The sequence below is a fragment of the Lutra lutra genome, chromosome 1 (genome assembly GCF_902655055.1).
Source record: "Lutra lutra chromosome 1, mLutLut1.2, whole genome shotgun sequence".
Taxonomy (NCBI): Eukaryota; Metazoa; Chordata; class Mammalia; order Carnivora; family Mustelidae; genus Lutra; species Lutra lutra.
Window position 1 is genome coordinate 208,427,785 of NC_062278.1, and position 16,576 is coordinate 208,444,360.

Consider the following 16,576-nt stretch of genomic DNA (forward strand, 5'->3'; position numbering starts at 1 on the left):
TCCCTGCTTCTCTTCCTCATTCCCTTATCCCCAGACTCCCACCTATTCTCAACCCAGAAGTCAGAATGAATGCTAAAAAAGAACCCAGAGATCAACTTTCAGCATGGCTACATGAGGAACTCCACTGACCCACTGCCCAGTAAAACTGGTAAAATAAAAAACAGAAAACAAAACAAAACAAAAAAACGCTTACGGTCTCTAGAAACAGCCATAAAGGCAAAGAGACAAATGAAAAAACATCGAGCCAAGATCAACGAAAATTCCACAATGAAGGTGAGAGTTATGGCAATTCAACCAAGGTCCCTCCCTTCCAGCCCACCACGCTGGTGACTCTACTCCAGACTGCACAGCCAAGAACACAAGGATCCTCCTTCCCTCCCTTCAGCTTCCATTTGAAGGGCTTTCTTCCAGGAGCAGGTAGGTTTGATAACCTCATCCTGCCTCTAGCCAGCTGCCTACTGCTGAAGCTAAATCCCAGATAAATATGGTTGAGAGATGGGGGTTCCCTTCTCCCACTCAGCCTCCACTCATGGAATGAGGCTGTACCTTGGACATAGTGTACTGAGAACATTTCCCAATGTTCACCCTTGGTCTGGCTCACAAGGCAGTGGTTCTACACTAGGAGAGGCAAGTCAAAGGGACCCCAGCTGCCACACACATACACACACTCCCCTCCCCATCAAATACTCAGCAACTAGAGCAGAGGTGTCAGTCTGAAAGAAGGCTACCTTCTCCTTACCCTGAGCTCCAGAATCTAGGCTCAGAGATTTTGCCTCAGGGGAGAAACAGATCATAAACCAGATAGCTCTAAGGAGCTGACCTCATTTCCAACAGAGCATGGAGAAGTTCAAGTCTAATCACATACTCAAGAACAGTGAAGGTTGTGGTGAGAGGCCATTAGGAGGTACAAACAAAACCGCAGGCCTATTAATTTACAGGAGAGAACTGGGGCATCCGACAGCTGGGAGCAGCTTTACTGGGATCAAAACAAGCATGACAGACCTCACGAACTTTTCCTTCAAAGGGGCAAGAATCAGGGGTACTTGCATGGCTCAGTTGGTTAAGTGTCTGATTCTTGGTTTTGGTTCAGGTCATAATCTCAGGGCCGTAAGATCGAGCCCTGGCTGAGTATGGACCCTGCTTAAGATTCTCCTTTTTCCAGATGACTGGGTGGCTCAGTCAGTTAAGCATCTGCCATCCGCTCAGATCATGGTCCCAGGGTCCCGGGATTGAGTCCTGCATCAGGCTCCTTGCTCAGCTGGGAGCCTGCTTCTCCCTCTGCCTGCTGCCTCCCTGCTTGTCCTTTCTCTCTCTCTCTCTCTCTCAAATAAATAAATAATTTTTTTTTAAATTCCCTTTTCTCCCCTCTCCCTCCCCCTCAAAAAAGGGGGGTGGGGAAGACTCCAATTAGACAAATTTGTAGGGCAGTGTTCTGGGCATTGTTCAAAACAGGGCAATCAGCTGGTATTCCTGAAGTTTAAGAACTAAATGTGGTCAGGGAAAGAGGGAAATAAATCCCCACCAAAACCAGTGTCGTCAGGGTTACTGTGGGCATACCCAAAGCTGGGCTTCTCTGAGGAGCGACATCAAAGGCTTAACATTTTGTGGGGAAAGAGATGCCACTAAAATGAACCAGTCAGTCATTAAACAAACAAGCAACCCCCAGAGGAGAGAGAGAGACCAGTATTCAAATTTGCTACAATTCATTACCTAATGTCAAGTATCCAACAAAAGAAAAATGCAAGGCATTCAAAGAAACTGGAAAGTACAAGCCATGAAGCAGGAAAAGAAGAAAAGAAGCTAGCAACAGAAACTGCCTGTCATAGCATCCAGATGTTGGGAGACTTCAAAGCAACCATTATAAACATGTTCACGGAACTGAAGAAAATCATAATTAAAGCATTAAAGGAAGGTATAATGACAATGTCCCATCAAATAGAGAATAAAGATAGACATTATTTTGAAAAATTGCAACTCTGCAGTTCAAACAGTACAATAACTGAAATAAAAATTCACTAGAAGAACTCAACAGCATATGTAAACCAATAGAAGAAAAAATGAGCAAACACAAAGACAGAGCAACAGAGACTATACAAGCCAAAGAACAGACAGAAAAAAGGATGAAGGGAAGTGAAGCAAACCTCAGAGAAAATGTGGGACACCATCAAACACACCAATACACATGTAATGGGGAGCTCCAGAAGGAGAAAAAGATAAACAGCAGAAACATTTCAAAGATACAATAGCCCATAAGACAGTACAAATGCCTATTTTTCCTCTTTTCTTCTCTTAATTAAGTTTTAAAGTTTTAGAATGTATATAATGTATTGTTGCTTTAAAATGTACACAGTGGGGATGCCCGGCTGGCTCAGTCAATGCAGCACGTGACTCATGATCTCAGGACTGTGAGTCTGAGCCACAAACTTGTTGTAGAGATTACTCAAAAAAATAAAATCTTTACAGAAAACAAATAAAATAAAATGTACATAACGTATTGTTGGGTCTACAATATATGGGAATGTAATATACATACAAGGTGGGTAGAAGGAAAGCGGTACTGGCCAGAAGAAGGGACTAAAGTTGGCAAAATAATGATTATAGCAATACAATGTTGGGTTTAAAATGTTATTAAATATAATATGTTTAACAATATATCAAAAATGGGGTGAGAAGGAATAGAACTATATAGGAGTAATATTTATGTCACTGGAATTAAGCTAATATAAATCTGAAGCTAATTTTTTTTAAGATTTTATTTATTTATTTGATAGGCAGAGATCTCAAGTAGACAGAGAGAGGAGGAAGCAGGCTCCCAGCTGAGCAGAGAGCCCTATGCGGGGCTCGATCCCAGGACCCTGAGATCATGACCTGAGCCGAAGGCAGAGGCTTTAACCCACTGAGCCACCCAGGCGCCCCTGAAGCTAATTTTGATAGGACAAGCATGTTAAACCCTAGAGCAACCATTAATATAACAATTAAAAAAAAAAATCCCAAAAGAAAGCAGTAAAGGAGGAACAGAGGAATAAAAACGATGTGAGACACATAGAAAACAAAAAGTAAAATGACACATGAAAATCCAACTATACCAGTAACATGAGAAGGGATTATATAGCTCAATTAAAAGGCAGGGACCGCCCGACTACTTGACAAAACATGCTCCAACTATACACTACCTACAGGAAACACACTTTAGATTCAAAGATAAAAATACACTAGAAGTAAACAATGAAAAAAGATATCTCACTCAAAAGGCAACCACAAGAAAGCTGGAGGAGCTACACTGGTATTAGACAAAACAAATTTTCAAAAACCACAAAAAAGTTTTGATAAGGAGATAAAAAAGGGCAATTTTATAATGATACAAAGGCAATCCTTCAGGATGGTAATACAGATGTAAATATATTCTCACCCAATACCAGATCACCAAAATACACGAAGAAAAAATGGACAGAAAATTAGGGAGAAATAGACAACTGAACAATAACAGCCAGAGACTTTACTATGCCACTCTGAATAATGAAGACAGAAGAGTTGTTACTTAGGGCTGGTGGGGAGTAGAGAGGTGGGAAGAAAGAGGACTGAAGGTATAACATTTCTTTTGAGGTGAAGAAAATGTTCTAATGGACTATGTTGATAGTTCACATATCTGTGAATACACTAAAAACCATTTTACATTTTATGTGGGTGAATTACATGGTATCTGACTTACATCTCAACCAAGCTGTTAAAAAACTGAATGCAATGACAGATCTGGTTCTGGAGAGAAACAACTATAAAATAGATATAAAATAGATTATTGGGACCCTGGATAAAAGTAAAATATGGACTGTGGATAACTGTTAGATAACAGTTTTATATCAATGTAAAAATTTCTTTTTTTTTTTAAAGATTTTATTTATTCGACACAGAGAGAGAGAGAGAGAGAGAGAGAGAGCACAAGTAGACAGAGAGGCAAGCAGGGGGTGGGTGGGGTGGTGGGAAGCAGGCTCCCTGCTGAGCAGAGAGCCCAATGCGGGGATTGATCCCAGGACCCTGAGATCATGACCTGAGCCTAAGGCAGAGGTTTAACCCACTGAGCCACCCAGGCACTCCAATGTAAAATTTCTTGATTTTGATCACTATAATGTGATTAGCCAACAGAATACTCCTATTCACAGAAATTACTCACTGAAGTATTTTGTGGTAAAGGTATCCATTTTACTCTCAAATTGCTAATAAAAAATATGTATAGAGGGAGGGTGAGGGAGGAGGGAGAGAGAATGATAAAGCGGATGTGGCAAAATACAAAGTGGTTAATATGGGTAAACAGTATTATGCATGGATTCTTCATACTACTCTCACAATTTTTCTGTAACTTTAAATTATAGCAAAATGAAAAGCTATTAAAATAAATAAGGATACATGCATATCATAACAAGTCACTCCTCTGTTCAAAACTCCACAGTGGTTGTCCATCTCAATCAGAGTTAAAAGGCAAAGTTCTTAGAACCGCCTAAAGGAGCCTACATGATCTAGTGCACCTGCCTCCCCCATGACCGCCTCCACAACTCCTTGGAGTGTGGAGTAATTTCCTATTACACTCCTTGTTGCACTACAACCAAACTAGATTTCTTGTTGTTTCTAGAACAAGTCACACTTTGGGACCTTCATGCATGCCGTAAAGGCATCCAGGCACGCTTCTGCCTGGAACACTTCTTCCGCCATTTACTTAAGCATTGTCTTCTCAATAAGGCATTCCATGACCTCACATTATGGGAAAAACCAGCTTATCTCCCTACCCACCCACCCACCTATCACCCTAACTCCTTTCCCTGGCCCTATTTTCCCTCAAAGGACTGACTGCCACCATAATATATATTAGTCTACTCTCTTTCTCTTCCATATTAACTGTAAAGCATTGTCTAGAGCAGTGCCTGACACACAGTGAACAGTCAATAAATCTTTGAATGAATGAATACTAAGAGATCAGAAAAAAACCCTTAATTTCTATTCTTTCTATTGTTTATTTCTATTCTTCATTTCATAGCAGAGAAGGTCAAAGTAAATTTTCACCACTGAACAACTGTTCTGGAAACCACCGTTTGCAGCTATACCCTCAAGCAAATGAACGTCTGCGAAGTGAAATAGATCAGATTACCCTATTCCCCACCTGCCCTTCACAGTTTCTACAAGAGTTGGCAGCAAAGAAACAGTCCCTCTGTACTTTTAGCAAAAATAAAAACAAATAAGAATGCCAGAATACGAAAGGAAGGCTTTCATGTTAGGAAAGCTGAAGTCTGATCCTTATGAAGAGTTGGGGAAAGAGGAAAACAGAGATTAGAACAGATGACGTGAGCAGGGGTCACATATCCTGACAGCAGAAAAGGTAAGCAAAAAATACAAAGGCTTGAGTCAGACAAGTATTCACATAGTTCCGGCGGTTGTAGGGAGAAGAAGTTCAAAACACACTTCTACACCTCAGCTATCTAAAGGCAGTGTACCACGCTATGGGGCACCTGGGTGGTTCAGTTGGTTAAGCGTCTTCCTTTGGCTCAGATCATGATCTCAGGGTCCTGGGATCGAGCCCCGAATTGGGCTCCCTGCTCAGCGTGGAGTCTGCTTCTCCCTCTGCCTCTGCCCTTTTCCCCAGCTCATGCTCGCTCTATAGTAAATGAAAGATCTTTAAATATTAAAGAAAAACAAAGGCATTGTGCCACACTAAAAGCAGTCAACCTTTAATTCTATACAAATGATGAATAAGTCATCTTTTTATCACTGCTGTGGTATGAATGTTTGTATCTCCCCAAAATTCATACGGTGATAGCCTAAACCCCAGGTTGTGGTATTAGGAGGTGGGGACCCCTGGAAAAGTGATTAGGTCTTGAAGTCAAGGCCCTCATGACTGACACTGGTATCCTTATAAAAGGCACTCTAGGTAGCTCCTCCCTTCTACCATGTGAGATTATAGCAAAAAGAGAGCCTCGGTGAAGAAGTGAGCCCTCACCAGACACCAAATACGCAGACACCATGATCTTAGACTTCCCAGACTCCAGAACTATGAGAAATAAATGTCCGCTGTTTAAAAGCCACCAGTTTATAGGGCGCCTGGGTGGCTCAGTGGGTTAAAGCCTCTGCCTTCGGCTTGGGTCATGATCCCAGGGTCATGGGATCCAGCCCTGCATGGGGCTCTCTACTCAGCAGGGAGCCTGCCTCCCCCCACCTGCCCCCTGCCTGCTTCTCTGCCTACTTGTGATTTCTGTCGGTCAAATAAATAAATAAAACCCACTGAGACCCAGACTTCTGCTTAAGGCCATGATGGAGTAACAGACTGGATTGACTGCCCTGTCTTAAGTAACTAGGAAACTGGGAAAAAACACACAGTAAGTTTCAGACACTGAACAACACACAGCACAGTAAAGTGGCCCTGAGAGTGGGAAACAAAGGCAGTGAGCCCTTCAGTTGCCCCAGCTCAACTGCCTAGAGATTCCAGTCTGAAGTGGAGGGAGGGGAGTCCGTACAGCACCTGGTGGTCTAGTCAAGTCGAGAAGATACCAGATGAACATGTGTTACAACTTTTCTGTAAACCTAAATCACTCCAAAATGAAATGTTTACTAAGGAAAAGAAAAAAGCCAAGTTAGTAAGCCAATAGTGAGATAAAATGAAACCAAAAATTAGACAGAGGTAGATAGTTCTAGCATTAAGCCTAATTGAGTTCTGAGGCAATGCTGTCACCAAGAAATGCTGCCGTTTGCACCCAGGCATTCAGGATCCAGAGCTCATACTCTTTTTCTTTTTTTTTTTAAAGATTTATTTATTTATTTATTTATTTGACACACAGAGAGAGAGAGAGATCACAAGCAAGCAGAAAGGCAGGCAGAAAGGGAGGGGGGGAAGCAGGCTCCCCGCTGAGCAGAGAGCCTGAGACGGGGCTTGATCCCACGACCCTGAGATCATGACCTGAGCCAAAGGCAGAAGCTTAACCCACTGAGCCACACAGGCGCCCCCAGAGCTCATACTTTTAACCACCTCGGTATGCTGTATCTTAAGCAAAGGATAAACAGAATATAAAAATTCATCATGTGGCTGCTGCCAAAGGTTGACACAAGGGTCCTTCATTGTAAAATTCTTTTAGCTCTGAGGTCTTCGATGCAACTACCTTAAAATATGTTGAGGAATATTTACAGCAGCTTTATTCATAATCATCCATCTAGAAACCCAAATGTACATCAAAAGAATAAACAGATTGTGGCATACTACCAGGATGTAACACTCAACAGCAATGTAAAAGAATTACCTGCTGCAGATGACATATAAGCAGTGCTCAGATGTAAGCTTCAGTAAAAAGCCAGAACAAAAAGATAAATACTGTACCATTTACATGATAGGCAAAACTAGTCAACAGTGATGGAAACCAGTATAGTTGCTAACTAGGAAGGATCCCAGGAACTTTCTGGGGCACAGAAATCATTCTTTTTTTTTTTTTTAAGATTTTATTTATTTATTTGACAGAGATCACAGGTAGGCAGAGAGGCAGGCAGAGAGAAAGGAAGGGAAGCAGGTTCCCTGCCGAGCAGAGCCCGTTACGTTACAGGGCTCAATCCTAGGACCCTGGGATCATGACCTGAGCAGAAGGCAGAGGCTTTAACCCACTGAGCCACCCAGGTGCCCCACAGAAATCATTCTATTTCTTGTTCTTGGTGGCAGTGACAAGAGTGTGTATTCATATGTAAAATTCATCACACAGGACGCCTGGGTGGCTCAGTTAGTTAAGCAGCTGCCTTCTGCTCAGGTCAGGATCCCAGGGTCCTGGGATGGAGCCCCTTGCTCAGCAGGGAGGATGCTTCTCCCTCTGCCTGCTCCTCCCCCTGCTTGTGCGCTCTCTCTCTCTGACAAATAAACAAAATCTAAAAAAAAAAAAAATTCATCACATGGTATTCTTAAGATTTGTGTCCTTTGCTGTATGTATATTAATCCTCAAAAAGCATTATTTTTTTTAAAGTCTTCCTGCTTAAAAAAAAAAAAAAAAACATAATGTTTTACTCTGCAGTCTAGATAAATACCTATGGATCATTTGACCAAATATGATTAAGTTCAGAAACAGAACCTTAAACTTAATTTCATTAGGATTGTACTTCACATTCTCATTTCTCTGATTTCACAGTCAGCAACCCATGGTGCCAACGGCGTCAAAAGAAATAACCTTCACCGGCACAAAAGTAAAAGTTGTGGACAGCACCAGCTGAGTTCCCCAATGCAGGCTCCAGATCTCTGGACTGCTGGGAATGCACGCAGCACAAACATTCACGCGCGAACATTCATGCAACATTCGCAGCACGATGGGATGTCATCAACCTCAACATTGCTTACAGACTGCAAGAACAGAAGAGTTCCCCGTGGAAATGATCATTTTCACACAGGGGAGTTATCAATACCCTTGTTCTCATCACTTCCAGAAAGTGATGTACACAGGCCAGACAGAGTCCTTTAATAGACAGTGACATACAAACATCACTTTCCATTATGTAAGCAGATGCTCTAATTATATCACAGAATCAAATTCTCTTGAGTCCAGATTTGCAGAATACTGTGGTTGTGCACGAACCCCAGTGCACATTTCAGTCCAAAAACGTAAAAATTTGTGTGCTACTATTCCCTGCATACTGAAAATGACGACAGAAGAGAAACATTTTAGACGGAAAAAGAGAGCACGGTGAGTAGGCAGTGAATAGTATGATGACCTAGAAAGTTAATGAAACAACAAAGACATGGGAACACAATTACAACTGACAGCTTGAAGCATTAACGTTGTCGAAAGTCTCCTTAGAGCCCCAAAATTCAGTTTCTCCAATCTTCTAACATAGGCCTCTCCTCATTACCAAATAGTACCATTCACCGAGATCCACCGAATTAGCTCAAAATCGGCTTTAAGAAACAAGATTCCTTAAATGATTAGGAAAGAGACGGAGCACGTAAACAAGAACGGCAAAAGACTAAGATTTTAGTGAAAATTAAGGGTTTAAATTTAGTGAGGGTTTATCAAAAGCGAAAACTGGCAGTGCTCCCCTCCAAGAAAACAGGAAGAAACCGACGGGTCCCCTTGAGAAGAAAATAGGGATTTGTGATAACCCTGGGCTTATCTAAAGAGATTCTACAGCAAGCCCTCCAGAAGAGAAAGATGTGCTTGGAACAGGAGTAAGTTCTCCCCTTCAGGAAAGTCAATAGTGTGGAAATACGCAGAAGGTGGTGAGAGCCAGAAGGAGCGGAGAACCTCAGGCAGGGGTAAGTACAGGCAGCCCCACTCGGGACACCGGAATAGGGCAGCGACGAAAGAGCAGAACCGAGAACGGGAAGGAAGAATCCTGCAGGTCCCGGGCGCAAGCTCCTGCAGGAGGGCTCTCTGGTTCACCGCTCAGCCCAAGCGTCTACAACTGTGCCTGGCTCGTGACACGGGCCCAATACACAGATGGAAGGGAAGACAAGTGTTCCAGCCAAGCACTGTCTGTCTGAGGGACACAGAGATCCCAAACGCCCCGCGCCGCTCAGTCCGCTCCTGCCCTTCACGCCCAGCCCGGAACCCTGGGCGGGGAGGGTCGCCCTTCACTGCTGTATCTAGGGCCTGGAACGCGGTCATGAACCCCGGGGGTCCTTACTTACTTTTGCAGCCGGGCGCCATGGCACCCTCACCCCTGAATCCCAAGACCAGCGCACCGGATACCCTCACCTCCAACCGCGCGGCGCGCTGGGATTCCGCCCGCTCAAGATGGCCGCAAATTTGAATTTGGCGCTCGGGTCGAACGTTGACGCCAGCAAGGAGGCCGCCATGTTGCCCGGCCTCTGGCCAGGGGGCGGGGACGGAGTGACGTCACGAGTAGGCGCCGTCGCCAATGTACCATCACCCGGCGACTCCGGGAACCTGTTTTCCCCGGAGCAGCTATGAGCAAGCGGAACCAGGTTTCGTACGTGCGGCCAGCCGAACCGGCGTTCCTGGCTCGCTTCAAGGAACGGGTCGGCTATAGGGAGGGCCCTACCGTGGAAACCAAGGTGAGCCCAGGCCAGTCGCGTTATCTCAGAAACGCGGGCTGCTCTTCCACTTCCGGCTTGTGTCTTGACTTGGAGGCCGGGCAGGGAGGAATCCCTCCTCTCAACCTGCGCCCAGCCCAGAATCCGGATGGGCCTCAGTCCCCAGGTCTTCTTCAAACAGCTATCGTTTTGTATGCCCAGGAAGCTGTTTGTCTTTTATCGTAGTGCTGTTGTGTTCTTGGAAATGACTTCACCCCGGTAGAGCGCTTTGTCCCTGGGAGTTCGTTAAAGGATCACTTTTCTCTCTCGTATTATTTGCGAAACCCAAAACCTATAGTTAGCAGGGTGAGTGGTAACTTAGTCCTGTTTTCCAGATAAAGAAACAGAGGCCACTCGATCAAATGATCTGATGTCCTAAGCCTGGAGTCCGGAGCATCTTTGGGAGAGTGCCTTGGATCTATTTTTATGCTTTGTTGTTTACTGCTCCCCCCCCCAAAAAAAAGCATATTTAAGAATATCTCGGGGCACCTGGGTGGCTCAGTGGGTTAAAGCCTCTGCCTTCAGCTCAGGTCATGATCCCAGGGTCCTGGGATCGAGCCCCACATCGGGCTCTCTGCTCAGCGGGGAGTCTGCTTCCCTTCCTCTCTCTCTGCCTGCCTCTCTGCCTACTTGTGATCTCTGTCTGTCAAATAAATAATGTCTTTAAAAAAAAAATAGAATATCCTCGATCTAGGGGCGCCTGGGTGGCTCAGTGGCTTAAGCTACTGCCTTCGGCCCGGGTCATGATCTCAGAGTCCTGGGGTCCCTCTGCTCAGTAGGGAGCCTGCTTCTCTCTCTCTCTCTGCCTCCTTGTGATCTCTCTCTGTCAAATAAATAAAATCTAAAAATATATATATATATCCTGGATCTAAGTAGAATAGGAGCTTCAGGAAAGAGCAACACCTGGACAGTTTAGGGATGAGGATCGGTGGGAATCAACTTCCGAGCCCTCCCAGGGTCTAACTGGTTCACACCAAAACCTGCCCTACTTCTTTTAATGGGAAGAGACCGTTAGGCTTAGGGATTGGGTGGCTAAAGAATTATTTAGCACTCTGTGTCTAGTACTTTCACTAATACCCACTCCCCAAGTCACTTAGAGCTTAGTAAAGGAAACAAGATTGACTTGTGTGAAATTACTCAAGCCAGTGAGTATGTGCTAAATCCAGAATTTGTGCCAGGCTCTGAAAGGACAAAGAGATCGATCTGCAAAATACTGTATTCTTTTAAAACCTTCCTTCCTGCCTCCTCTCTGCCTTCACAGGTTACACTTCTGTGAACCTCTTCAAAACCCCTCCAAACGGTTACTTTTCCTCTCTGTTTCTCTTCACTTGGCCCATATCTGGGGTATTCATCATTTTGTAGTGCAACTACTTGCTCTCCTGGGTATCTCCAACACTAAACCAAACTCTCGAAGTTAGTATCTTAATCTTTCTGTATTTTCCCGGCACCTGGCACCGTGCCTGGCACCAGGTAGTAGGTGACCATTTGTATTGACTGTGCTTATCAGGCAAGACCTCACAGAGGAAGGGCTACTTAGATTGAATTTTGAGAATGGGTAGGACAGCAGGTAGAGATGGGAGGAAGGATGGATGAAGGTGTAAAGATAGTGAGTCAGTGGGGTACCTGGCTGGCTCAGTCAGTGGAGCATGTGACTCTTGATCTCAGGATTGTAGGTTGGAGCCATTCATTGGGTGTTAGAGATTGCTTAAAACTAAAATCTTAAAAAGAAAAAATGATGGTCAGTCTTGGACTGGGTGTAGAGGTGATTGAGGAACTGTTGGAGGGGAGACCACATGGCCTATTCAGTAGCCATCAAGGAGCCATTTTTGGTTAGAGATAACATGATCAGGGAGTAATTGATTCCTCAGGCCCAAAAACAGTAAGAATGACAAAGAGGATGAGGTTTGAGGAAAGAGACATGGATTTAGCAATGAGGAGAATATGAGACCTTTTTATCGTTTGCTTGAGGTCCTTGTGATGATCATGTGTACATAGTTAACACCTTGAAGATTCTAGCTTGGAATGCTATTTTAGGAGAACTTGGGGTGGGGGCACTTTCCAGTTCATATCACTGATTTAGACTGACTGACTTAATTAAGAGACTTTTCCATAGAGGGATAACCTCTGTTTCTGTGTTTGAGAAACCAGCTGTACTCTTAATCAGGTTGGCAGTATAAGCATCGTTCTAGTGATGTGCTAACAAAAAGAAGAGTTTCACGGGAAATGATTATATAATTGAATTAAATTACCTTATTCACCTTCTTGAGCATTAATTCAGGAGTGGCTTTGAACAGTCACTGTTTCTTTGACTGTTTCTCTTATTTTCTGGCCAGTCATAGAAACAAAAAGAGAGGAGCAGAATTAGTGATTCTCAAGCTAATGAGCCTGAGAATTTTTTTTTTAAAGATTCTATTTTTAGGGGTGCCTGGGTGGCTCAGTCGGTTAAGATCTGCTTTTGGCTCAGGTCATGATCCCAGGACCTGGGATCAAGCCCTGTGTCAAACTCCTTGCTCAACAGGAAGCTTGCTGCTCCCTCTGCCTGCTGCTCCCCGTGCTTGTACATTTGCTCACTCGCTCTCTCTGACAGATAAATAAAATCTTTTTAAAAAAATCTTTAAAATAGGTAATTCCAGGGGCGCCTGGGTGGCTCAGTGGGTTAAGCCGCTGCCTTCGGCTCAGGTCATGATCCCAGGTCCTGGGTTCGAGCCCCACAACGGGCTTTCTGCTCAGCAGGGAGCCTGCTTCCTCCTCTCTCTCTGCCTGCCTCTCTGCTTACTTGTGATTTCTCTCTGTCAAATAAATAAATAAAGTCTTTAAAAAAATAAAATAAAATAAATAAAATAAAATAAAATAGGTAATTCCATGTTAATAGATAATTCCTAGGCATTATACAAATATATTTTTGAGTAAAAAAGTTGGAGGGGGCTTTTATGGTATCTGACATTTTTCGAAATTCTGAGTCAACTGGCCAAAGGTTACCCCTTGTTACATATATATACTAAATACATGGTTTCTATTGGTATTCTCTGTACTTTTTTATTTTGGGAAATTTCATAAAGAAAAGAAAGCAAGTCACATAGTACTATGTACAATGTCCTGTTTGTATACAGAATGTTTTCTATACTTTCTCATTTTTTATACACTTAGAAAACAGCTGATAGGATGCCCACCAAACTGAAGCCCTTGGAAGGGAAGAGAGATCATCAGAGGTGGGGGAAAGACTACCTTTTACTTGCTGCTTTCTCTACTTTGAGGTTATTTTTTTTGTCAGGCTTTGAGAAGAGATGGAAGTGAAAACAGTTGATGAAAGCAGAGAGAACGGTTGTGGTTCAGCAGGCCCTGAGGAGGCTGGGAATGCTGGCAGTCCATGAAGCCAGGGCCCCTGCCACTGGGAACTGTGTGCTAGGGTCCTGCTGAGAAGGAAATTATTCCCTTTGGGCAGGCACTACAGGGTAACTGGCCGGTAGACCTCTTTCCGAGTGTGGCAAGGTGAGGCCCTTAAGAGTTACTTGAACATTCTTTGCCAAATATATTTATTGATTCAAGTTACCCTTGTCACTTAGTCATCACAGTGTCTCACGGAGATAACAGTTGTATTCGGTTCAAGGTCAGCAGCCTCCATATTGTGTTTGTGTTTTCTCCTAGAGAATCCAGCCTCAGCTCCCAGAGGAAGATGGTGATCACAGTGACAAAGAAGATGAACAGCCCCAGGTGGTGGTTTTAAAAAAGGGAGACCTGTCAGTTGACGAAGTCATGAAGATTAAAGCAGAAATAAAGGCTGCCAAAGCAGGTATGTCCGAAAGTAATCTGGTTTTTCTAACATTGTAGAGAGCCTGGAATATGAACTTGTCGTATGTAATAGTATGGTATGTTCGAAGGAGAGAGTCCTAGGTTCAAACTTGGGCTTTAACTCACAGCAGGTGTGTGATCCTCAACGAGTTATTTCTCCTCCCAGCCTCAGCTACCTCATCAGTAAAATGGGGACTTACAATGGTACCTATCTTACTGGGTTGTTAGGAGGATTAAGTGCAAATTTAAATTAAAATATCCTGTTTTCAGGGCACCTGGGTGGCTCAGTGGGTTAAGCCTCTGCCTTCAGCTCAGGTCATGATCTCAGGGTCCTGGGATCGAGCCCTGCATCGGGCTCTCTGCTCGGCGGGGAGTCTGCTTCCCCCTGTCTCTCTGCCCAACTCTCTGCCTGCTTGTGATCTCCGTCTCTCTGTCAAATAAATAAATAAAATCTTTTAAAAAAAAAATAAAAATAAAATAAAATATCCTGTTTTCTTAAAAAAAAAAAAAGATGGTTAGGTTTACACATTAGTCAACAGAGGTGTATTTAGTAAGTGCCTGAGGTGAAATCTGCTACATGTTATAGTTTTCATTTTTCCTAAATACTTATTACATTGCTTTAAGGAAAAATGCTGGAGTTCCAAACAATCACTTTTCATAATACATAAAAATACAGCCTGATTGTCATTCTTTGGGGACTGGCAATATGATGGACTACTTTAGGAAATGAATTTTTATTAAGGGACTGCATATCTTGTGGGTGTAGCTAGAAAATAGAAACAGTGGAGAAGACCGGACTGAACTGACTCAGAACATCCTTAAATGCCATCTGAGATCTTCTTGCCATTGGAGTCTCTAATAAAGACAAAATAATGAGAGAAGAAAGTTCCTTAACTTTGTTTTTGCTGCAGATGAAGAACCGGCTGTAGTTGATGGAAGAATCATGTATCGAAAACCGGTCAAGCGTTCCTCAGATGAAAAATATTCAGGTCTAACAGCAACCTCGAAAAAGAAGAAGGCAAATGAAGATGAAATAAATAAGCAGGACTCAGTTAAAAAGAACTCACAAAAGCAAGTCAAAAACAGTTGCCTCCTTTCTTTTGACAATGAGGATGAAACTCAGTAAGTGTAAATATTTTGGACTTAATCTTCCTTAAGAGTATATAGGGTGTTTTCTAAAGTGACACTTTTTAATTTCTATTTAAAGATGACACAAATTCATTATAGAAAATTCAGAAAAAAATGAGTATGATAAAAATTTTGTCTATCAGTACCCCTTTGACATGAGGCTAACTCTGTAGATATTAACTATTACTAACATTTTGGAACTCCCACGTGTGGGGTATGTATGTATATAAATTATATTTTTTAAACAAAATTGAGATTATTTTGTGTATGTTTTCTGTCCTGCTTCTCACATGACATTATATTCTGAGCATTTTTCCAGATCGGTAAAATTCAGAAACTTAATTGCTATAGAGGATTTTGTCATTGAACAGAGCACCTATTGCATCTTCATTAGCAGAAGCCCACTTTCGAGGAAGATGATAATATGCCTAGTTAAGAATACTTCCCCAGCTCCTGCTAAAGGTAGCTATATCACAGCTCTGGTAATTTTAGAAATAAAAGTGGATCTTGTACAAGTGAGCTTCTAACACAAGTGATCTTGACAGAAGAGAGGATCTAATGTATAACATGGAGACTGTAGTTAATACACTGTAGAAAAGAGAGATACAAGTAGAAGTCTGCTTTATAAAGCTACAAGGTGTTTGATACAAGAAAGCAGATCTGGCAAGCATGAACCTTTGTCCTTCTCTCTACATCCTGCTACATTCAGGAGCACATACATGAAACCTAGGAGTACTGGAGCCATTTTTTGGCCTACAGAAGGCAGATCCTTTCTGTGGCTGGTTTAGTGGAAAGACTCAAGGCACTTGGATCCTGATAGCATGTTTCAAGGAGCTACTGCACCAGCCACAGACTGCCAACCTCAGGACTTGATACATGAGAATAAACCAAAAACTGTGGTCAGTAATACTGCTTGCTGACACCTGAGAATTCAATGTCTCCTGCCCTCCTATTCCCTTAAGAGGCCCCCTTTAGTGTTGTGCTCCAAGAATCTGTCAGCCTCAAAAATAAAAGCCAATTATTTTACCAGCATTATGGGCTTATTTGAGAATAGTGGATGATTGCAATTCAGGACATACAGGCTACAACAAAACTGTAGGCAAGTCAGAAAAACAAAGGAGGGAACTGCTCTTTTATAGAGGGAAGGGGGAATTGGAGCAGTTGTTACAAACAAAATGTCCTTTGGAGTACACTGGGAGTTTGTAACGTAATGGCTTTTCATTGGCTGAGCTGTGGCCATCTCATAGGCTAGGCTATTGCCAGGCAAGGAGATAATCTTCCTTCTTCCTGCTTGGGGTTAGTAAAGTAGGCTTCTTGTTAGGAATGCAAGGTGTGGCTCTTTCTGTTGGTTCTGCAAAGGGCTGCAAGGTATGATATGTATAAACTCCCCCTTCTGGCCTCCCAACTCTATTTTAAGTGACATTTTCTTTATTTAGTTTCACAAATTTGAAACAGATAGAGCCACATAGTAATCAACATGCTTATGTTTTCTTCCATTTCCACCCCTCTTTATTCCCATATGACTTCTCTTTACCAACTCCCCCTGCCCCCACCACAAACACACAAAAGTCCTACAATGCAAGTTTTTATTTAGTTAGTGTCAGCAAGGCTTCCCTGTTC

General features: G+C 42.9%; 2 protein-coding genes across 2 annotated transcripts in view; one reads left to right on the plus strand and one right to left on the minus strand.

The window, feature by feature from the left end:
- The window catches only part of KIF15 (kinesin family member 15), a 70,744-nt gene extending 60,925 nt beyond the window's left edge, over window positions 1-9,819 (minus strand). Inside the window, 1 exon segment of the mRNA XM_047696147.1 lies at window positions 9,635-9,819. Coding sequence (XP_047552103.1) covers window positions 9,635-9,653 — 19 coding nt within the window. The 5' untranslated portion in view covers window positions 9,654-9,819.
- A 41-nt stretch (window positions 9,820-9,860) lies between these two features.
- On the plus strand, window positions 9,861-15,210 carry KIAA1143 (KIAA1143 ortholog). The gene is made up of 3 exons (XM_047696148.1): window positions 9,861-10,021; window positions 13,685-13,829; window positions 14,740-15,210. Exons 1-3 carry the CDS (start codon window positions 9,914-9,916, stop codon window positions 14,952-14,954), a joined length of 468 nt encoding a protein of 155 aa, XP_047552104.1. The 5' UTR covers window positions 9,861-9,913; the 3' UTR covers window positions 14,955-15,210.
- Window positions 15,211-16,576: the final 1,366 nt, after the last annotated feature.